The 24,286-nt window shown below is 33.3% G+C and overlaps 1 protein-coding gene across 4 annotated transcripts in view; it reads right to left on the bottom strand.

Annotated features, from left to right (window-relative positions):
• Positions 1 to 24,286, bottom strand: part of LOC126744949 (nucleoprotein TPR) — a 122,276-nt gene that overhangs the window by 42,267 nt on the left and 55,723 nt on the right. For 3 of the 4 annotated variants that reach the window (XM_050452566.1, XM_050452593.1, XM_050452575.1), the window contains 5 exons: positions 22,827 to 22,993; positions 22,459 to 22,623; positions 13,787 to 14,008; positions 10,617 to 10,799; positions 3 to 180 (listed from right to left, as the gene is read on the bottom strand). In XM_050452566.1, the coding sequence (XP_050308523.1) occupies positions 3 to 180; positions 10,617 to 10,799; positions 13,787 to 14,008; positions 22,459 to 22,623; positions 22,827 to 22,993 (915 nt within the window). The remainder of the gene's footprint in view (positions 1 to 2; positions 181 to 10,616; positions 10,800 to 13,786; positions 14,009 to 22,458; positions 22,624 to 22,826; positions 22,994 to 24,286) is intronic. The other variant, XM_050452584.1, reaches the window with a different exon arrangement.

The following is a 24,286-nucleotide window of genomic DNA, read 5'->3' as shown; positions in this document are numbered from 1 at the left end:
ACCGTCAGTGCCACTGCTGATAGCTTCAGATTGTGCTTGTTGCTCTATCTCCTCTTCCGCTGCTTGCGGCTCGCTCTGGTTTGGCACCTCGCTCGAATCATCGATCACATCTACTTCGTTACCTCCCTCTTCTTCGTCTTCTACATCTTGGCAATCCGCATCTTCATAGTTATCTTGTTCCTGAAATGTCAAAAAAGGCAAATATTTTGTTTATTCTTATATGTAATTCTTATGATGCAAATTAGGAAAAAAATTGGTATAAAAAATCTTAAAATCTGGCATACGCACTAAGGAAATTTCCAGCAAACAATTGTTTACTAAACATTTTTTCACTAAGATGAAGTCCTTTTCGATGATAAAGAAATTATTGACAGCGCCACACAATTGAACGGAATGGAACATAGATATCAGGACGTTGTCATATTTTATAAAATTTTCATATTTACATTGATGATTTAAATAAAAACAACTTTTATATAAAAATTTAAATTGTCTATAAGAAAATGAGTAAGGATACATAGAAAGTGAGTACCAATTCCAGCAAAATATCTACAGATATTAAATTTATTAAAAAATAAAGTGATATCATACTACGTCTGTACTAATTTTCCTGATGATAGGCCGCAGCAGGTAAATGTTATATTTTCGTAATTCTTATAGAAAATTTTATTAATATTATTGGTAAAGTGAATCCTCTCAAATTTTCTAGTTTCTAAAACTTTCAGGTTTATGTTTCGACCTAGTTTATTGTTGTTTATTTCTGATAATTTTTTTTAAACTGATAAATAAACAACTTTAATTCTTTTTAATTCTTGAAAAAAATCTGTCAATGTAAAAAGTTTGAATTAATAAAAAAAATTTAATTAACCAAGATTTCAGATTAGAAATTAAGGATGTGAGAAAAGTATTAACTGATTCCAAAATTATACCATATTTTTTTACTTCTTTTAAGTTTATTTCTGATAATTTTTTTTTGAAAACTGATAAATAAACAACTTTAATTCTTGAAAAAAAATCTGTAAATGTAAAGTTTGAATTAATAAAAAAAATTAATTAACCAAGATTTCAGATTAGAAATTAAGGATGTGAGAAAAGTATTAACTGATTCCAAAATTATACCTTATTTTTTGTAATATTTGCTCATTTAAAAAAATTTCGAAAAAATGTGTGATTACACTTGTAGCAAAAATTTTGTATGTTTACAATATGATGATAAGAATAGTATTTCAGAGTATTTGCCCAAAATACTGAATCTGATTTTATACTAATCCAGTCTACTATACGGCAATAAAATCAACTTTTCACTTTACTGAAGCTATAAAGATATTTCGAAAAAGTTAAAAAAAAAAAACGTATTCTATATATATATCTAATATCAAATACCTACTAAACATTACTATGTTATACACATAAAGAGATTTATTTGTAATTTAAAAATCTACTGTTAAAACCGTTGTTCGACCATCAAAAAATTGCCACTTGATGAAGAGATTCTCTGATAAAGCTTAAAAAGAGTTTAAATTATGAACACGTTTTAATTACCAATTTAGTGATTCCCGAAAAAAATTTTCTCGATTTTTGTATTATAAATTCGGTTAATTTGTGGTATTGAATACTTATGTGCACTATAATATCATAGTGTTAGTATTTGTAACTTAATAGGAAAACCTTGGATTTCAGACACATTAAAAAGGAAAGTCATTGTTGAATTTTAAAAGCATTACATCAAGCCTTTTTCAAAACTTGCTTAGACCAGAAGTGGCAAAATACTGCGGCAAAGCCAAAACACTAAAAAGAAAAGAATATTTATGTGGTAAAATGGTACAAAAACAGAAGAGTAGCAAATTCGCAGGATAGAAAACTATACAATTTAAAGCACCCTTTACCTTAGCCGACGGACTTTTTAACCGAAAGTTTTTTTATTATAAGTATGAATAATGTATCTAATTATTCTCGAAGATTGGCCACATTTAATCTTCGCTTAACAGTTCTCTCTGACAGTTGTATGTCATAACGATCCAAGATTTCCCAAGATATTTGAAATGCGTTGAAAAAAGGATTAGCTTTAGATATTCTCACTATGAGTTTATCAAAATGTTGGGAAGTTTTTCTCTTTCTAGGAGCTCTTTTCTTATTTTGGGTGCTCTGTGAAGATTCATATAGCTTAAGAGCATTGTATACTAGCTTTCTAGAAAATTTTGGAAACTGAGTCTATTTTTGAGCTGCACAATAAGTGCTCTCCTTTTAGGTCCACAGTGCTTTCTTCTACCTACTAAAAAAGATACAGAAAGACAGCAAAATATAAAAAAATATATATAAATGAACTTACTTTTAACAAGATCGAACAGCAATAAATTATTTCAAACTAAAGTGTGCTATTTATTTGTCACACAGATGAGTGATACCTTAGTACTAAAGCCAAATACTAACACAATTCGATAAGAATTTGTATTTTTTATTCTTTGTACTAAATAAACATAAACAAATCGTGGCAATGTTTATATATTTTAAGTTAGTGCAAATATAAAAGAAATTCAAAGTGCTATTTATATGACCGCGACTGTATATAGGTAGCTTTTCATTTTTCAAAGGTTAGAATTGATATGAATTAGCTTTAGAATTGAAATGAGTTTTGAGATTTGACAAATTTACTGCAATATAATATTGAGATTACCCTCAGAGGTGGATTACACTCGTTAAAAAAACTCACTGTAGAACTTCAAAGGTTTTAGTTTTTTCTTACTTCTGAAGAAGCGAATTTTTAGAAAAACTGTTAGAGAACTTCAATTAACATTTGTGAAGATGACGTAAGCAATAATAGCAAAATAATAATTGTTAGTAAAGCTCAGATTTCAGTGTCAGTATTTTGCAGTGAATTTGCTAAAATATATGCCATATAGGTATAGGTATGCGGACAAAAGTAGAGCAACTCTTAAGTTTAAGTAGCATGTTATCGTTTATATGTTTTAAATTAATTGGTAAATAAAGTTTAATTGAACACAGGTAAATTATAATATTTACATTTAATTTCTAATACAATCTTATTTATATTATTAAAATAACTAAAATAAAGATTTTTCATCACGACAAAATTAGAGCAACTTAATATTTTTGCAAATTAAACTGTACACAGAAGCACAAAAATACAATATTTTATCCAGTACCCATTGTTCCTAATAACTTCATCGCATTTTTTCGGCATTGAGGCTACCAGATTGTTTATTACGTCTTCATCTATAGAACTCCACGCTAAACCAACTTCTTCAAACAAACGATCAGCATTGTGTATTTGTGATCGACGAACACGTTTTTCCACTATTTCCCATAGATTTTCTATGATTTAGGTCTGGCGATTGTGGTGGCCACTTTAAAACATTTTTTGCTTAGTAAACCACACAATTTTAGAGGTGTGTTTTGGGTCGTTATCATGTTGAAAGGTGAATTTTAGGGGCATTTCCCATTCCGCATAAGGCGGCATTACGTTTTCGAATATATTAACACATTCGAACCACTCTATTATCTATTATGCTCCTAATTCTTAAGTCAAAAATCATTTGTCTTAGATACTAGAAACATAGCATAGAGATGTCACGATTGCTATACAAAGCAATACATATGGTAAATGTATGGGTATTCCTTATTCAGGAATTTGTCAAAATATATGAACATACATACAATAAAAATAAAATAATATATAAAGTTCTAAAACTGATTATATTACACAAGTTAACACATATTTGGTATGCAGTACACACTTTAACATTTATAATATTTTAAGAAGGTTTCAAACTCTCCAACCGTATAAAAAACATTGCTGAGGAGCAGTGTTTTAACTTTAGTTTTAAAATTTACTAGCGATTTTGCCAATTTTACTTCGGTAGGTAACTATTTTAATAAAAATTAAAAAGATGGCTTCCAGAATACAAAGGAGATTTTTTATAAAATTGGCGAGTATGCTTAGTGAGAAGTAAGAGGTTTTTACCACGAGTATTGTGTTGATGTCGATCCCTCAATGTAATCAATTTACATTTATTTTTAAATATAAATTGAAGAACCTTTAAAATATAAATACCCGCCACTGATCAAATCTTTTTCTCGCCAAAGATTCTTCGACAAGACTGTCTGAATGGTATATTAAATAAAGTCCTAATTATACGTTTTTGAATCACAAACACTCTCTCTATATCCATGACCCTACCCTATAATACTATGCAGTAACCCAATAAACTGTAAACAGAGTTATAGTACACATTCATCAGTTCTTTGATATCAAGTGAATTTTTATGTTGATTTATAAGATAGACGCTTTTATTTAATTTTTTACATACAATATTAATATGTTCCGACCAGTCCAAGTGGTTGTTAATCATTATGCCTAGGAATCTAGATGATTCTGAACCCGACAGAAAGTTAGAAAGTCTTCAAAACTAAAAACAAATTTATTTGGCTTTCTATATTTATTTTATATGTCAACCATATCAGTTTTTGCATGATTTAGCATTAGTTTATTCGATTTATTAATTATTATAACATAATATATTATATATAATATAACATATATATTATTATTATTATTTTTATACATATATATTATACAATACATATATATTATTAATTTCAGTTAGACATGACTGGACTTTGCGTTGTAAGTTTACCGAATCCGGATCAGAAATAACAGCTGTTGTGTCATCACAGAAAATGAACATCTTCGCACTTTTAATAAATTCTGCGTCATTTATGTCACGTCATTATTCTAAGTCATTTATAAAAACTGTAAAAATAAGCGGTTCAAGTACAAGTACCAGGTTCATCACAAAATCTGCAGATTGTTCATTTCCTATTTTTAAATTAAACAGCCTATCGGTCAAAAAGGACCGAAACATTGAATTAATATTCCCTCTAATCCCCACTCTCTTCACCTTCTCACTCACAAATGTTGGGTCCACTGAATCAAAGGCTCGCGAGATATCAAATAGCAATACAACTATATGTTCATTGTTCAAATTCTCTCACCCTGTACAAATTACTACTCGTTTCCTCTAAATTATAATACTTAGAATTTAATATTTATGGCCCCGCGGCTCTTCACAAACTACATACGTTTAGTCCTATTGGTCGGTTTCGAGGCCGCTCCACCACTTGATCGGCAAGGCTTGAAAAAAAACACCGAAAATAAGATTGGGTCTGTCTCGTCAATTCGGGCAAGCCAGTGGCCGTCAAGGTTTTAATAGGGCAAGTCACGCGCGCTCTCATCGTTCACCCGCTAAATTGGCACAAGTATGCCTCTAAATCTCCCCTTTTTGTGAAAGAATCTCTCTCTTTAAATAAAATAACTCCCTATCGACCTCTAAAGCCCTATTTCACTAAATTAAATAAGTAGTGACCTAAAACGTTTATGGATGTAAACTTTAAGAATTTATTTAGGTTAAGAAGTATTTGCCCGAGTGTCCGCCGAAGTAAGAGCTGTGTTTTTTCGGATATTATTGTTTCATTAAACGGGTCGAATTTATCAGAATAAATTGTGTGTTGTGATTTCTTCCCCATCCTTTAAATCACCGGATAAATTAAAATAAAAACAGAATCAGTCCCTTTGGAAATACATATAATTATTAAAACCTCTATCTATTATGTTGGGAAAGGAATTAAGAGCCCTCGACATTAGTTTCTGTCAATGTAATAAAAATGTGCTGTGTCAGTTTTACTCCAGTACTCTCTGTGGATAAGCCTCTGCGAAAGCCGTATTGGTTAGAGCAAACAACGCTATTCGCATTAACAAAATCAGTCGTTCTATCATAATTCACCTTATCAAAAATTTTTGAGAACACACTGCGAAGAGAAATAAAGATTGGAACGACTACTGATCTTTTTAACTGGTTGGAAAACAATCCCTTTTCTACCGAGATATTGATAATTATAAACAGTATTGCTAAAAGTGCATCAACTCATGCTTTAACAACAGACACTGGAACGTTGTCAGATCCAGTGGACTTTTTGTTGGGTAGAGATTTTATAATATTTGCAAATTTCTAGAGGAGTAGTAGGCATAAAAAACATCAAGTTAGGGACATACATGTGGCAGATTGATGAGCATCAAAATAAATCTGTAGTTTATCCTTTACATCTACAGAAAGATATTTACCAAATTCATCTGCAATATCCTTATTATTTGTTGTTTTTTTCGACGTTTTTATCTTATTTATTGTACTATTTCTACTTACTAGTAGTAGTAGTAGTAAGGGTGGGGGAGCTAGAGGTCGGCAAGTAGGGCTGAGCAGTCCCTTTTCGCCAACCTCAGAATCACCCACCCCTACGCCTCCACTCCTAATGCGCGGTCTCCACTGAGTCGGCTCGTCCTTTTAATAAAGGCTTGCACGTTGTCCCAGTCCAGATCTATAAGATCTTCCCGCTGGAGTCTCGTTGCTCCAAAAATTTTCGTCCTTCTCAGGCGACTCCACCTATCACAGATACCTAGTATGTGATATGAAGTTTCCTCCCCTGTACCGCAATTCGGACAGAGTGGGCTTTCTCTTATACCAAGAAGGTGTAGATGCCTGTTTAGACTGTTGTGCCCGGTCAGGATTCCCACCAAGTCTTTGATACTCTGTCGGGTCTTTGTTAGCAGTCGCCTTGCTTTAGAGCCGTCATCGTCTAGTATCATTTCCTTGGCCTGTTTACATCCTTCTGTCCTTCTCCAATTCTTCCTTGTTTTTTCCCAGGCCCAATTATTGAGTGCCTGGGAGATTTGTTTTTTGCTAAGACGGAGACAAGGTTCGGGGCCTACGAAAGGGTTAACGAAAGCTTGTGTTGCCAGTTCATCGGCCCGCTCATTGCCCTCAACACCTTGGTGTCCTGGGACCCACATCAGTCTCACTTCCTTGTGTGCTGCAAGCCTTTCCAATGCGTCTCTGCATTCCTGGACTAGCGCTGAGCTGGCCCTGGGTTTCTGAATCGCCTTGAGGGCAGCTTGACTATCGGAGTAGATTCAAATCCCCCCCGTTACCCTCCAATCCTCTCGTTTGCTCGCTACTTCGAATATAGCAAACACCTCCGCGCTTGGAAAACTGTGGTGTGTTTCCCTAGTGGGAAGGATACCCCTGTGTTCGTTTCCATCCTGTACACTCCGGCTCCGGCTGAACTGGTGTTTTTCATCAATGATCCATCTGTGTACCAGGCCTGGAAACCACTTGGCTCTTTAATTTGGTTCGCCACCCTCCGCTATCTCTCATCCTCTTATACGCCGCCGAGGCCTCCCTCTCAATCCAGACTGGGAGGTCCGGTAGCCCAAGAAGAATATTTAGTGGTGCCGCAGGTGTTGTTCTCATAGCTCTAGTAATTCCCAAGCAGATCAGTCTTTGCAGTCTGGTCAGCTTTTGGGCGTTGGTGAGCTCCAATACGGCTGGCCACCATACCACGGATCCGTACGAGATCCTCGGTCGTATGACTGCGGTATAAAGCCACTGGAAAACGTGGGGTTTAAGACCCCATCTTCTACCTATTGTTCGACGTAATTGCCATATTAGAGCCGTTGCCTTATTTACTGCCTGCTCTACGTGAGTTTTAAAGGTGAGCTTGCTGTCTAAAATGACTCCCAAATATTTGACCTGCTGCCTCAAAGTTAGGCGAGTCTGATACACACTATTTCTACTTTGTTTATTATTAAGCTTATTAAGCTTGTTAATAAAGCTCCCAGCTTGCTTTAGTTTTATTTTTAGCATCATTTAATAATTTATTGTTCACCTCTATTTTTTCTCTCCTTATATTATGTCAAATTTTTCGTTTAAGTTTGTTGGATTTATTAATTCTGTAAATGAGACCTATTACATAAGCCAAAAAGCAGCTCCACACCATGATATAGCCGTCACCATGTTTTACAGTAGTAGCAACGTACTTTGGGTCAAGCCTTTTCCTATAGGACGTCTTGCAAAAAAAAGTACTAAAAAAGTACCTTTTTTCAATCGTGGGTGGTCCAGTTTTGACGAAACATTGCAAATAACAACTTAACTAAACCTAGCCAATAACCAACCAGATAATAACTTGCATGCCTATTTTTTTTAGATAAGAAATGTTTTTAGGCTGGTTTTCTCGCTGGTAATCCGAAATCCACTAAACCTGGAAAAACACGTTTACGTCACCAACTGCGGCTAAATCTGAATCGAAGACATTCCTGGATCATTTATACCAAGTCATTTAATGCGCGTGTCAAGTTTTTCGTGGTTTTTCTTGGTCGCGCTTAAAGATCGTAACCCTACCTCGGATTCGGTAACTTTTAACTAACGCCTGTTCGAACTCCAAATGTAGTCGAGATCCATACTAGCTTTTTCGCAGATAAATAGGCATCAATAATTTGTAACAAAGTTACAAGATTTTGTCTTTATTTTATAGTAATAAGGGTAAGCCCAGGCAGTCTTTTATAAGACAACTTAGATAATTTTGCTCCGTTAACATTTTAACCTTTAAATTTATAATTTACATAACAAAAAGATACATTTTAAGTTTTACCTGTGAGTCATGAGGGGTTTATAATTGTAAACATTCATAAAGAAACCAACTTAAAGCGTTTTCTAGCCTGATAGTATCCTGAAAAGGTTCGATTTCTTATAGGTTATGCCTAGTTCTCCGTTGACTATGTTGTAGTCTCTGGCCTTATTGTTTTCACCCCTGGTTATTCTTAGGATAATAAAGAACCACAAATGCCTAAAACTGAGAGGGTTTTCATCACTATGCTTCCAGTTTTCCGGTTATTTTCATGAAATTTTCCTTTCATGCTGTTGCATTGTTTACATGTTCTATTTTGCAGGTTTCAAGGTTTACCTCCCCCATCTTTCTTCGTGTTTTGTGGGGCAAGCAACAGCCGCGATTGATAACTGGTGCCTGGACACTACCTTTCTTCGTGTTTTGTAGGGCAAGCCACAGTCGCGAATATTATTAACTGGTACCTGGACACTATCTTTCTTCGTGTTTTGTAGGGCAGGTAGTAAACGGGTGATTAAACCAACGTTTAATTAATTCCGTTTGCGAAAAGTTACATTCTTGTTTGCGGTATTATTTTGTATTTAATTGATAATTTTTATTGTTGACTTTTTATTTTCTGCTCTGTCTGCGGCCGTACCGTTTCGTTTAGTTGTTTGATTGATGAAAACTACTGCTTGGACACTATCTTTCTTCGTGTTTTGTAGGGCAGGCAGTAGCCGCGTTTATTAATTATTACTTGGCTTCTCAAAGTGGTGAGAGACAAGTAATAACCAAGTTCGTGATGTCATAATTACTATCCGTATAGCAACAGAGCAGAGGTAATTGTTGACCGATTGATTCAAATTGCTTCGCTTGATTGGTGTTAAGTTTCCGGCTTTGCTTAACGAATGTCATCCGTAACCGCTTGTACAAAATATCATAACCCCGTCCTTAGTATTATTATTAATAGTAATAATCATACTATTTTGCGTCATTAATAGAATGCCGAATTTTCCGGTACATTTTCAGTCAGCGAATAATGCACACCACGCGGCATATTTTTTTAATAAAATCTTCACAACTGGACAGTTTCTCATGCAATACTAAAACCAGTTTATTTTTTAGTTGCTCTAATTTTGTCGCAGTTGTTTTTATGATCCTTTTTTTATCTCGACTTTAAAGCACAAGAAAAAATGTAACACTAAAGTCTTTTATTGGAATTAATAAAATATTAGTATTTACTAATATTGCTATTTCGGCATATATCCTCTTCTATTATATTAAAAGTAAATGCACCTTATAAAAATACTTTTACTACTTATATGTGAATCTTACTGCGTTAATTCTTTCTTAGGGTCTACATAAATTGATTTTCAGCTAAAAGATGTGTCCAATCTAAACTGGTTTTCTCCCTGATTATCGTAAGAGGTTTAAAACTATTATTATTGTAACTAAAATACTATAAACTATGTGTATAAACTATAACTATGGGAAAGATCTAAGTTACAAAGACGATCTTTCGGTCCGGAGACTGTAAAGGCATGTTAATTGCATTTTTGTTAATTTTTGCATAAAAAAATTATTTTATTATGTAGTGTTACTTAATCAATGTTTAAAAACATTAGAATTTAATATACAAAGCTTAAAAGGTATAATTTTGTTACTTTTTTCCACTATTGTGTATACTGTCATAAACAATCTTATTGTATTTATAGAATGTATTTACCTTGGAAGGGAAAAAAATGTGAAGATAAAATTAAAACTTTCTGTTTGTTTAAAAGATTCTATAAATCAAATATCACGCGTTTTTACAAGTACTTTCAAATTTCCTCTCTAAACATACTAGCGCAGATTTTTATTAAAAAAAGAGTTTCAAATATTTTTAATAATCCAGCAATATATTATATTGTTGCAATAATGGAAATCGTTACCTTCAGCCAAATAATTTTATAATTACTGCAGCATTACTTTTTGCAAATTAGTTTTGTTACCACGGCAGTCTTTTCAACAAGTGCTGCAATCTTTCTATATGGTAAAGTACTTGGCTCACTTTTATTTAGTCAAATATGTATAAAAATGATAAATTTTAGTATTTTTTTCTCTGTGCATTCCTACATATCTTTGTACTGGCAAGTTTTCATGAAATAAAAAGACGATAAACCTACCATTCCCTCCATATCGTAAGACTCGGTATCGTCGGGCTCTTCCTGATCGTCACCATCTCCCTCGTCTGGACCCGCATCGTCGTCGCTTTCAACGATTACGACGTCGTCGTCCTGGTCTCTTTGGCTGCTGGTCGGCACCTGATATTCTACTTCGAGCCCACTGTCGCTTATCGTGCCTGCCTGCTAAAAGATACGGCTCAAGAGAATTTATAAAGATAATTATTTTTTGCATTTTAAGTCTATTGCTTGCTAATATATTTTATTACAAATTTATGTTAATTATTTGACAATTATTTAGTTTTATCGACACTGTATTTTTTAAGCAATTTGCCGAAAATACTTTTTATATATTTAAATTTAAAAAAAAAGCCAGTATTATCATTTACTGAAGTGAAACAGATCAAATAACAGCGAATGAGTTGCTATCGAGAGCTATATATGCGAGCGATATCCTTATATCATAAGGAGAGAATAGTTATTACCAGCAGTTTTTTAAGAAAACTGCCCAAGTCAATTCGGTAGCATATGATGTGTGCTGGTTGCAGTAATGTGCGAAATGAGAAAAAATCATAAACTTTATCTACCCCAGATCCCCTATTGGATAAAGTTGCCTGGGTTGTATTAAAAGCCTAAACAGAAAATGGAAATTTTAACCATTTTTTTTCATATAGTTGTTTGGCACACAGCATGGAGTTGATTTTTACTGATCTAAAGAAACTGCGTACTTTCCAAACTTTGTAACACTTATTAGATCAATAAGACAGTCACATCCTTTACTGGCTGCGTTTAAAGAAAACCAAGGCAATAAAAATACAGTTTCATTAAAATTATTTGTTGTGACAAGATCATATTGTGGGGATCTGTGGTTTATTTTCTTCAAAGTCTTATGGCTAGTAAGCAACTAATTATGTGTCATGCAATAGAGAAGAGTTTGCAAGAACAGATCACGCACCATTTAAAAAGATGCATTAAACAACCTGATTTGAAAGAAGTTAGATGGTTTGTTAAAACGTATTGAAATTCGAGTAACTGGTCGAACATTTTAAAAGTTTTACCAAGCTGCCCTTGATTAAACATCAGGAAGCAAAAGTATAAAGTATTATTGATAAGCTATTACTGACAAAATATACTATACCGCTCAAAAGTATTTGCCCACCATGTATTCTTTTTAATATTTTAAATTAGATACAAAAATCTTATCTTTATAACTATATTTAGATTGTATCTCTTTTGTAAATTGCATATATGCCTCAACAACATACCTATCAACGGTTCGTTGAAAAACACTGAGTATTTAAAAATAGTCTTGCAAATAACAAACAATGTAGTGAAAATATGCACTTCTAAAAAACTAATCTGTTTACAGCTCGTTTTTGATGAAATTTGAAACATTTAAAGGTGTTTAGTCTTCAAGAATTGATTTTGTGTAACATTGGTAAATAATTTCGCTAGCTTATTGGCGATTGTCACCGTTTCTTTGCTGGTTTTTTAACATTCTTTAAAATGGCTAAAACAAAAAAGTTATCGGTAGAAACAAAAGGTATTATCATTGGACTTCATAAGGCTGAAAAGACTAACTGTCAAATTTCGACGGATTTGGGAATTCCAAGACGGACTGTCGATTATAATGTTAGGAAATTCATCAGAGAAGAGACTATTAGCAACACAGCTCGATCGGGAAGGCCAAAGGCAACAAGTTCAAAGGAGGATTTAAATATTATAATTACAAGCAAACGCAATAGACGCCTTACCGCCCCTGAAATCACAGCAAAAATCAATAAGGAGCGTAAAAAAGCGGTCAGTGTTTCGACAGTAAAACGGCGACTTTATAATGCTGGTCTTAATGGACGTTTAGCTGTATCAAAACCGCTACTGAAGGATGTTAATAAGATGAAAAGACTTTAGTGGGCCCAATCACACAAAGAATGGACCATTGATGACTGGAAGAAAGTTCTGTGGAGTGACGAGTCGAAATTCGAGGTTTTTGGAACGAAGAGGCGACTTTTTGTTCGCCGTTATGCCAATGAAAGGGTCGCTGAGAACTGTACAGTGGCCTCAGTTAAACACGGTGGTGGTTCGGTGATGGTGTGGGGTTGTTTCGGAGGATCTGCAGTGGGCGATCTAATTAGAATAGAGGGAATTCTTCGAAAAGAGGGTTACAAAACAATTTTAAGTGACAATCTACTTCCTTCTGGTACTCGAATAATTGGGGAAAACTTCATCTTTCAACAGGACAATGACCCCAAGCACGCGTCGAAATTGTGCAAGCAATATTTAGGTCAATTACAAAGGCAACATCTTCTGAAAGTTATGGTATGGCCCCCACAATCACCGGACCTCAATCCTATCGAATTACTGTGGGATGAACTAGATAGACAAGTGCGAAAATCATGCCCCACATCAAAAGAAGACTTGTGGAGGATCATTAAAGAAAAGTGGCACAAGATACCTCAGGAAACTTTGGACAAATTAATTAGAAGACTACCGAAACTCTGTGAAGCTGTTATTAAAAATCGAGGCGGACATGTAGATGAATCCAAAATTTGATTTTCTTAAATTTAATTAATTAAAAAATGTATTGTTTATATTCATTTTGTTACAAATAAACCGTTTCATAAGAATAACTGATGGGTTTATTATTTTTAGTTATAACTTTAAAACAGTCATATGTGGGCAAATACTTTTGAGCGGTAGTGTAGGCAAACTTCGTTGCAATCATACTATTTTAATAAAAGACTTTAATAGGGTAAGAATAATCTATCATTCGAATTCGGCCAAGTTACGAAATCTTTTAGGAAACCCAAAATATAAAATAAAGATCATGTAGCTCATATGAAATATGGAAGAGTTGAAAAGTCAAGTTTGGCTGAACGTGTATTAAATAGGTCACTTTGTAGGTATAAACAGCTAAAAATTATATGAATACTTATTACTATTTTTTGGTATAAGCGGCAAGGCTGTATCGCTAAAAATATTTTTAATCGTTAGATCACCAGCTAAAATCCATAATGCCAAATTTTCACAAAAATTCCGTTCTCCGTAAACGTCCAAGGTACCATCAACCATTAATCACCCTGTATAAAGATCTAATAAATATTCAAACAAACACCGATATTTACGGTTTAGTATTTATAAAAGTTAAAATTGTTACAATTTTAATCAGACATTACCTGTAACTGAACCCTTGTCCTTTTGCTATGCTGTTTGGACTGGTTTTTTTCCTCCGCTTGAGAGCTGTCGTCCGGTTCCCTCTGCCTTTTATGGCCCGCCTGAGTCGTCGTTACGGTATTTGAACTACTCGAGCTAGTTCCCTGCTCCTGAGTGCCGCTACTAGGGGGCTCTACTCTCGGTGACACAACGGCTAATGTCTGTTGCTGAGGAGCCGGTTGGGCCTAACATTAAAAAAATCATTTAATTATGTAAATGTACATAGCTTTACGCATGTGTTGAAATATATGCTTATATGCATACATTTCAACAATATAATACCAAAATATAACATAATTTTTTGCAGATATATTTTTGAAAAAACGGTTTTTATAATCGAGATGTATTCTTATTTGCTCACATCATACATACATTCTAAGACCACAAATTTTACAAATATTTTAAAACAAGTCAAATAGGAAATACTAATATACAGGGTGTCCTAGCGAAAAGGAAACAGCTATTTTCCGTATGGAAAAAAAAAAATTTTCAAAAATCTCGGACACGTCGATTTTATTTTTGAGGGGGACAACTTTTCCTTACCAAGGCACCCTCATACCAGCAACCCCCTTCGAGGGGGTGGAATCACCCCTAAAATCCTAAATGGAAAGAGGGGTCGTATGATACCTTATTTTAAAGGTCTTTTAATTCTGAATATAACTGCCCAATTTGTGCTGCCCAAGTGACTAAAATTATTTCTCTGGATAAAACAGCTTGTCAAAATTGCGGAAACCGCGAAAATGAAAAAGGTATTATGGACTCTTTTTTGGATAATATTTTTAAAAGAACAAGGAAATCCTATTTTCGAAGGGGTCACTTATTAATTAAGAGGCCACCTAATACCTGGAATCCTTTACGAGGGGTTGAAAGCACCCCTTAAATCTTAAACAGAAAGAGGGATCGTGTTATACCTTACGTTTTCACTTTAAATTTAAATGGTGACTTCTGAGTGACTGATGGATTTCTTTTGGATATGAAAGCCAAATAAAATTCTGGAAAAAATGCTTTAAATAAACCTTTATGCCTGAAACCCCTTCTTACAATTTTTTTTATTGGATCATTAAAACATGATTAAAAATTTATTAGTATTGTTAATATTATTGTTATTACACCTTATCAGCATATCATAAATAAAAACAAAATACCAAATAAAATGCAAACACAAGTATCTGAAGAATTTATTTAGCTTGCTAAATATCATTGGTACTTTTTTCATAAAGCAGCATTTTTTTAAATAGTTTTAAATTATTACCCAGTCTTTTACGTGTTGAAACACTGTTAGCAATGGTTTATTCTACTGCAGAGAGGGTTGAGATGATAGAGTTTTTCTTTCGGCATAACAATTGTGCCAATAGAACGGTACAAGAGTTTAATGACCTTTATCCAGAAAAACGAGTCAACAGAAAATACGTTCTAGAAATAGTTGCTAAATTTAGGGAATCTGGCAGTGTCTTAAATAAAAAGCGTGAGGTTCAAAATGCTGTTATTGTCAATGAAGCAATGCAAATAACTGTCCTAGGTCAACTTCATGCCGAGCCAGGAATAAGTGTCAGAAAATTGGTGACGAGTACAGGAGTAAGCAAAAGTAGTGTTCATAGGATACTTAAGCATAATAAATTCCATGCTTACAAAATTCATCTGGTGCAAGAACTGAATGAGGACGATTTTGACAGACGAGTGCAATTTTGTGAATCGCTTAGTGATATGATAATTGTTAATCCGCGTCTTATTTACAACATTTGCTTTTCAGATGAATGTACTTTTTTTCTTAATGGCAACGTAAATCGTCATAACTGCCGCTACTGGTCAAATGCAAATCCGGGCCAGTTTCGTGAAGTTCATACCCAGTTCCCTGAGAAGTTAAATGTTTGGGTGGGAATCTTGGGCAGCTCCATTGTTGGTCCGTTTTTTCTACCCGGAAATTTGAATGGAGAAATGTACTGAGATCTCTTGGAAAATGTCGTATATCCAAGAATAGTAGAAATAATGGAAGGCGGAAATCATTCTAATGATGATCAGGTCGTTTTCCAACAAGACGGAGCGCCTCCACATTATGCTGCTGGTGTGAGACAATATCTTGATGAGATATTTTCTGATCGTTGGATTGGAAGGAGAGGACCTTTTATGGAATGGCCAGCTAGGTAACCCGATTTAACCCCATTAGATTTTTTTTTATGGGGGCATTTAAAAACAAAAGTTTACGCTGCCCAACCAGACACCCTAGAAGACTTACGCCAGAGAATTATAAATGAGTGTCAGATGATAACACCTGAAGTTCTACAAAACGTCAGGCATCGTTTTGAGCAAAACCTGTATTCCTGCATGGAAGTAGGCGGGGCACAATTTGAACATTTAATAAATTGACGTAATTTAAATAAACTTGTTTTATTTAAAAGACACAAAAGGAAAAGGGTAGGTATTTCTTATCTCTCCACTTTTACTGGCAGTAAAGATATTTCTTGCTATTTTTATATCCACAAGATATCCATCAGTCACTCAGAAGTCACTATTTAAATTCAGAGTAAAAAGGCCTTCAAAATAAGGAATGACACGACCCCTTTTTCTATTTAAGATTTAAGGGGTGCTTTCAACCCCTCGTAAAGGGTTCCAGGTATTAGGGTGGCCTCTTAATTAATAAGTGACCCCTTTGAAATTAGGACTTCCTTATTATTTTAAAAATATTATCCAAAACAGAGTTCAAAATAGCTTTTTCATTTTCGCTGTTTCTACAATTTTGACAAGCTGTCATATCCGGATAAAAAATTTTAGCCACTTCAAATTTGGCAGTTATATTCAGAATTAAAAGACCTTTAAAATAAGGTATCACACGACCCCTCTTTCTATTTAAGATTTTAGGGGCGATCCCACCCCCTCGAAGAGGGTTACTGGTATGAGGGTGCCTTGGTAAGGAAAAGTTGTCCCCCTCGAAAATAAAATCGACGTGTTCAAGATTTTTGTAACAAAAATTTTTTTTCACACCAAAAATACCTCTGTTTCGTTTTCGCTGGGACACCCTTGTATGTTTAACCTGGTTCTCGCCTAGGGACTTAATATGTTCAGCTATTTATGTGATTATTTTGTCTGATTATGAAATTGTTTATTCAATATTTTTAACATTCTACAAGACCGTAACAAACAATCCTTATTACGCTTAATCCCCTTTAAGCAATCTGAATTTAAAAATTAAACGAAAATCCCATTATACAATATAGTAATGTGATTGTAGTCAAGATAGGTAAAATTTATAGTTGTGGACAAAAGTAAATTGTATGTAATGTAATTGTTGTAATAATATTGTTTTACAACTATTTTTAATTTTAAAGTGCCCCAAAAATGTTTATCATGCATAGTCGTCTGTAAATGTTACCGTCTCTAAGAAGTTCTAGTATTACGTAAATAAATTGTTTATGATTGAATGATTTAGAGTAAAATATCACTTATATATGAAAATAAATTACTTTCGTTCCTATAAGTTTGAAGAAAAATAAAATACATTTACAACCATATTTTTAATAAATAAAATGTAAAAGAAATCGCGGTGCTTCTTGACTTACGAAGTAGTCTGACAAAGCGATGCTTTTTTGATAAAAAAATACATATTTGAAAATAGTCCAAGAAAAAGAAGTTGAAAACCACCATCTACTTTGCAGCTCAATATTTGTTGCAAAAAAATTAAAGCTATTTTTTTGCAACAAATAAAACTTTTAAATTACAAACAAAATCACAAGGATGCAACTTCGTACGCAGTCGAAATTGAATCTTTGGCAGACAAATTGCAAAGATCTTTTATTTCAGAAGGCGTTCCAGCACAAGTTGCACAAAATTACACTGTAGAAACTACGGTAAAATCTCTCACTCAAAATGCAAGTAACGAAAAAACACGTTTAATTATGCAAGCCGGCACTTTTACAATAATAAATGATGTCGAAACTATCGCGGTAGAGGTGGTCAAAATGTTCGATTGGGGGAAATGGAAAACTAAATAATATATTTCATCTAGATCTTACACTTTCAAATTTCGTATTACTTGATATAGATATGACTAAATCTAAAAACGTATTGCTAGTCGATACAGGGGCTGATATTTCCATTTTTAAACGCACAACAGTTGATAATAATCAGATTATTAACACAGCTAATAGCAGCGAAATTAATTGCGTTACAGACGCGTTAACTAAGTCATTGGGTGAGACGGAAACTGTAATTTGGCTCGAAGATCAAGGGTTACATCATAATTTTCATATAGTAGATTCCGATTTTCCTATTCCAGAGGATGGTATTCTCGGACGTGATTTTTTAGCTAAATATCAGGCAGTTATTGACTATTCAAATTGGACCCTAAGTATGCAGATTCGGGGCTTCAAATATGTAGTTCCTATATTTAGTGGTCCAGAGAAAAATACAGTTCACATTTCCCCTTGGTGCGAAGTCATAAGGCAAGTCGATAGCCTAAAAAACCTATCACAGGATTCTGTAGTTTTAAATAAAGAGTTACACCTAGGTGTTTTTGTTGCTCGATCTATTATTAATGGGAAAAATCCCCTTGTAAGAATAATTAATATGACATCTGAAAGCGTAGATATAGACCTTTCGAAATTAGAAGTCACTGACCTTAGTCATTTTAATGTATATAAGATTGACATAGAACCCAAAAAATCGTGAAATACAATTAGTAAACGAACTTAATCAAAATAATATACGGCAATTTGTAAAGCAAGATGTTTTAAATTTATGTAAAGAATTTTCCGATATTTTTGCTTTAAAAACTGACAAATTATCTGTTAACAATTTTTACACTCAACAATTAAAATTAAGTAACCCTAAACCAGTGTATATTAAAAACTATAGAACACCCCGAGTTTTAAAAGATGAAATTAATCGACAAGTCGAAAAAATGCTTGATCATAACATAATAGAACCATCAACTTACTGATTTTTTAGGTACTATTAGTTCCTAAAAAATCCATAAATGGACAGAAAACTTGGAGATTATGTATTGATTTTCGAGCAGTGAATAAATCGCTTATTGCAGATAAATATCCGATTAGTAGAATGGATGATATTTTAGACTAATTAGGTAGGGCTAAGTGGTTTTCAGTAGTCGACCTCATGTCAGGTTTTCATCAAATACCTCTTGACGAATTTTCTCGTGATATAACCTCATTTAGTGTCGAGAAAGGGTCTTTTAGATTTACTAGATTACCTTTTGGGTTATCAGACAGCCCTAATAGTTTTCAACGAATGATGTCCTTTGCATTTTCGGGTATCACACCGGAGAAAGCATTTCTCTATATAAATGATTTAATCGTTATAGGTTGTTCAGAACAACATCATTTAGGAAATTTAAAAAATGTTTTTGAAACATGTAGAAAATTTAACTTGAAACTAAATCCACAAAAATACGATTTTTTTAGAAAAGAAGTTACCTATCTAGGTCATAAAATTACAAAGGCATTTTACCAGATGAATCTAAATATAATACCATAAAAAACTATCCTATTCCGAAATCTGATGACGAAGTAAAACGATTTGTAGCATTTTGCAATTACTACCGCAGATTTATACCAAATTTTGCTGAAATTACACATCCTCTAAATAAATTAACAAGGAAAAATATCGAATTTGTGTGGTCAATGGATTGTCAAAATTCTTTTTCTTTACTAAAAAATGTCTTAATAAGTCCCCAAATTTTACAGTATCCCGATTTTAGTAAACAATTTATTCTTACGACTGACGCATCAAATATCGCGTGTGGAGCAGTTCTCTCGCAAAACAGTAATGGTAATGACCTACCTATTGCATATGCTTCTCGTACGTTTACTAAAGGAGAATCACACAAACCAACTATCTTAAAGGAATTAACGGCAATCCATTGGGCAATTAAATATTTTCGTTGTTATTTATATGGACAAAAATTTTTAGTTAAATCGGATCATCGACCCTTGGTTTATTTGTTCTCAATGAAAGATCCTTCTTCTAAACTCACCAGAATGCGTTTAGATTTAGAGGAGTTTGACTTTGAGATAGAATATATTAAGGGTAGTGAAAATGTTGCTGCTGACGCGTTGTCAAGAATTGACTTTGAAAATGTAAAGAGTATTACAGAAACAAGCTCACAAATTTTTGTTTTAACTAGGTCACGAACAAAACAACTAGTTAGTGACGCAGCAAAAAACCCAACTAAAACCCCAAATTCAATAATAGAACCTAAAATTTACGAGACATTAAATAATTATGATATATTAAAAATGCCCCTATTAAAATTCGAGCTCGAACGCAATTATGTAAAAATATTAGTCTATTTCAGAAATAAAATAAATGTAAATGCTAATAAGCCTGTCATTAATGATGATTTTGCTTTAGCGCAATTATTATCTAAGCTTGAAAAAATAGCTGATGACTGCAATTTTAAAAATATGAGACTAAGTATAAGCGATAAAATTTTTACGAGGTGCACCGTAAATAATTTTAAATATAAAGGGCATGAAATATTAGAAAAATTAAAAATTGTACTATTTTCTCCCCCAAAGAAAATAAACGATAAAGAAGAACAGCTTAAACTTATTGAAAGATTTCATAATGACCCTTTACTAGGAGGTCATTGTGGACAAAAAAGAGTCTTAAAGAAGTTAAAATCATTTTAGCGTTCGAAAAATATGTCTCGCGATGTCGCTCATTATGTTAAGAAATGTTATAAGTGTCAAGTTAATAAGCCTGGTTATAAACACATTGAACCATTAACATTGACACCTACACCCCAAAAAGCTCTCGATATTGTATGCATTGACACAATTGGTCCTTTTCAAAAATCAAATCAGGGTAATTCTTATGCTGTTACGATCCAGTGTAAACTAACAAAATATGTCGTGATAATTTCAATCCCCAATAAAGAAGCGTCAACAGTGGCTAAGGCTATTTTTGAGAATTTTATCCTTATATACGGTTCCATGAAAGAAGTCAGAACGGACATGGGAACTGAATATAAGAATGAACTTTTTAAAAACCTTACAAATTTAATAAAAATTACCCATAAAACGTCTACTCCTTATCATAGCCAAACAATAGGTGGTTGCGAACGTAATCACCGGGTTCTTAATGAGTTTATGCGAATGTGTGTAAACGAAACGCGTTTAGATTGGGATATATGGACTACATATTTTGCATTCTGCTATAATACAACACCAAGCGCATATCATAATTATACCCCATATGAATTAATTTTTGCTAAGCAAGCGGACCTTGCAGAATTTCTCAATGGTCAGGTAGATCCATTATATAATTTAGATGCGTATGATAAAGAAATACGTTTCAGATTACAAGCGGCTCATAAGAGAGCTAGGGAATTTATTGACAAAGCAAAATGTAATCGTAAAGCATATGTTGACCTGAATTCAACTCAATTGTTACTTAAACCAGGAGATTTAGTACTAATCACGAATGAAGATCGTCATAAACTAGTTCCTTGGTATGATGGCCCTTCGACCATCATAGCTGTACAAGGTCCAAATTGTGTTATAAAGGATAATAAAGGCAAAGAGTCTATAATTCATAAAAATAGGCTTAAGAAATATGTAAACCAAATGTAAAATATAATTTCATTGTAATAATTTTAAGATTAGATTTAAGTTATTGAGCATAAGCAGTGGAAAAAAACAGTGAAACAAGTATAAAAGCAAACACAGTGTATTTTGGCATTTTTCTACAAAAGTAATTTGTACGCGGAAATAGTTCAAATGTGAAAAGCTTTAAAATAATTTTGAAAGGCAGTATAGTTAAACAATAATAATTATTATTATTAACATGTATATCATTAATTATTTTAAATAATATAATATTGTAAAATATAAACTGGTATCTAGCAATTTTATATATTTTTTTTTAAATTTTGTTTATATAGAGTACAGGTATACACTTTTGTCTTTAGATAATGCCCTTCACAAGTGGCCATAGTGAAGGTAATTCTCTAGGAAAGGGAGGTGTAAAGGATCAATAACCTTCAAAATATTTTATAAGCAAATTATATTATATTCTAGTTATAGGAAATGGTGCAATCTAAATAATATGTTGTATTGTTACCATGGGTATATTAACCTTAAATAGTTTAGTAAGCATTAGGTATTATTCCACGTATTATAATATACCAGTCCAATGACATTATGTATTTTGCTGAATAATTAATTAGGAAGTGAATTAAACAATATATGTAATATAATTGGGTATTAATAAAAAGTTATTGATAGCAGCAACAAGGGACGTCTTATTTCACATTAGGAACAAATAATGACATCAATAAAGTATAAATTGAAAAATAGAATTTCCACAACATGAATTTGCTACAATAATAGATGTTGAAAAAAATTGATTTGTCACATCATTACTCCAAGCTAAAATAGCTATGCAATTCTGTTACTTCAAATTGTCTTCATCTAAGTTCTAAATCATTAAGAAAAGCTATTATAAAGTCTATATTCAAATAAAGAAATATTTTAATTAGATTTCTTATTAGCTTTGGCGATACTAAATAATGGCCAACTTATAAGTATTATATTCTGAAGATCTTTCTTTAAATATGCTTAAAAAGATAAATATTAAAAAAAAAATGGGTTTACTTATGTAAAAAAAAAAACATTCATACCTGAACGTTACTATCGTCATCCTCTGTCGATTGTGTGGGTGGAACAGCGACTTGCCTGGGCCCCATCATAGGACTAGCAGAACTAGTAGCTGGTACGTAATCTGTATGCGACGATGTCGGGCTGCTGGACAATGCCTCGATGGAAGAAGATCCTGTTGTATGCACCTAAATCAAGATCGAAACACAATTTAGATCACATTCTATAGGTCATAACCAAATAGTTTTTTAAAAAAAAGTGTAAACACAATTGTAAAGCATAGTATAATAGTCTGATCAGATTTTTGTTTTACACGTTTCAGCATTTGAAGTCATTTTCAACAGTTTTATTCCTTAACCCACGAAATTAAAATAAAACATGATATTTGTACCTGCTGTTGCGGCGGTACCATCACTGCACTAGGAGTCTGCGTAGTAGGTAAAACAGCCGCAGTGCGCACCTGCTGTGACATTGGTCGAATACTGGCCAATGGCGGCTCGCCTCCGCTTCGCCACGGTTGAATAGGAACTGATTGTGTTTGAGTATTTGTCGAGTGCCCTATTAGTAAAAAATCAGCCACTTTAAAGAATATACATTTATTAAGACGCTATTTTGTTAATGGCATTATTTGTAAAAAAAATAGTAAATGTAAGTAGTTACTTACTTCTTTATAGTATTAAAATTATTTTTTTCTATTGTATTAGTGTGCATATACAGATTGTGTTTTCGTTCGTTACTTATAGAGGCGAAATTTTGCAACGTCGCGCGTGTACGAGTGTCTACGACAGAGCACCGCCCCGGCCGGCCCGAGGACGAGATTAGTAAACATCTGACTTTCGTGGGAGCTGCGTCGTTTGGCGACAAAATGTCCCAAAATATTACGCGAAAATCCAGGCATTTTTAAAATATTTATTCTAATGCGGGTTTTACAGACATGACAATGTGTAAAACCCGCATAGAATTGTAATCTTAAAATGTTTAATATGCTGTGTTTTGCATAATGAAAATTAAAGCGTTATGCTAATAAAAAATAAAATATCAACTCTGATAAAAATATAATAAAAAATCAGAAATAAAACTCTAATAAACAAACTTAACAACATATCATTTTTTAAATAAAAGGCTCAAATAAACCGCCTTCTTTCGCTAAACAAAAACTTAACCTATCGTAAAAGCTATTTCGCACCTCCAAAAGAGTTTCAGGTAAAATGGAATTGGCACCTTCGACAATTTTATTTCGCAACTCCTCTAAATTTGTTGGCCTACTAAATTCATGCTTGTAAATGGTCTGCTTAAGGTAACCCCAGAGATAAAAGTCATTTGGAGACAAATCTGGAGATCTAGAAGGCCATTTAATATCGCCAGTCCCACTAATAAGGCGGTTAGGAAAAGTATTTGTTAAAAATTCTTTTACCCTAGCCGCGTTATCAGCAGGACAGCCATCTTGCTGAAAATAAACCGATCCCAGGTCTACATCAGGTAGGATTTGAATGGCAGAAAGAACTTGGTTTTGCAGCAACTCAAGGTACTTTTGGGCGTTTAAAGTGCCATCAATAAAAAATGGCCCTATAACATTGTCGCCCAAAATACCTGCCCAAACATTCAATTTCTGAGGATGCTGGGTACGAAACTGAAAACTTCTGTGCTCGTTTTCCTGAGACCAATAACGAACAATGGAAGGATTGTGTCTGCCATGTAATGGAAAAGAAGATTCATTTAAAAAATATTCATTTAAAAAATATTCGTTTTCATTTGCCTTTTCCATCATGGTTTCACAAAATTCCATTCTTCGCCACTGGTCTTCAGGAAATATTTCATGAGTTTTTAATACTTTAAACATTTGTACCCATA

The sequence above is a fragment of the Anthonomus grandis genome, chromosome 1, assembly GCF_022605725.1.
Source record: "Anthonomus grandis grandis chromosome 1, icAntGran1.3, whole genome shotgun sequence".
In the NCBI taxonomy this organism is placed as follows: Eukaryota; Metazoa; Arthropoda; class Insecta; order Coleoptera; family Curculionidae; genus Anthonomus; species Anthonomus grandis.
Note: the sequence above shows the minus strand (reverse complement) of the source record. Positions and strands in the feature narration are given on the sequence as shown.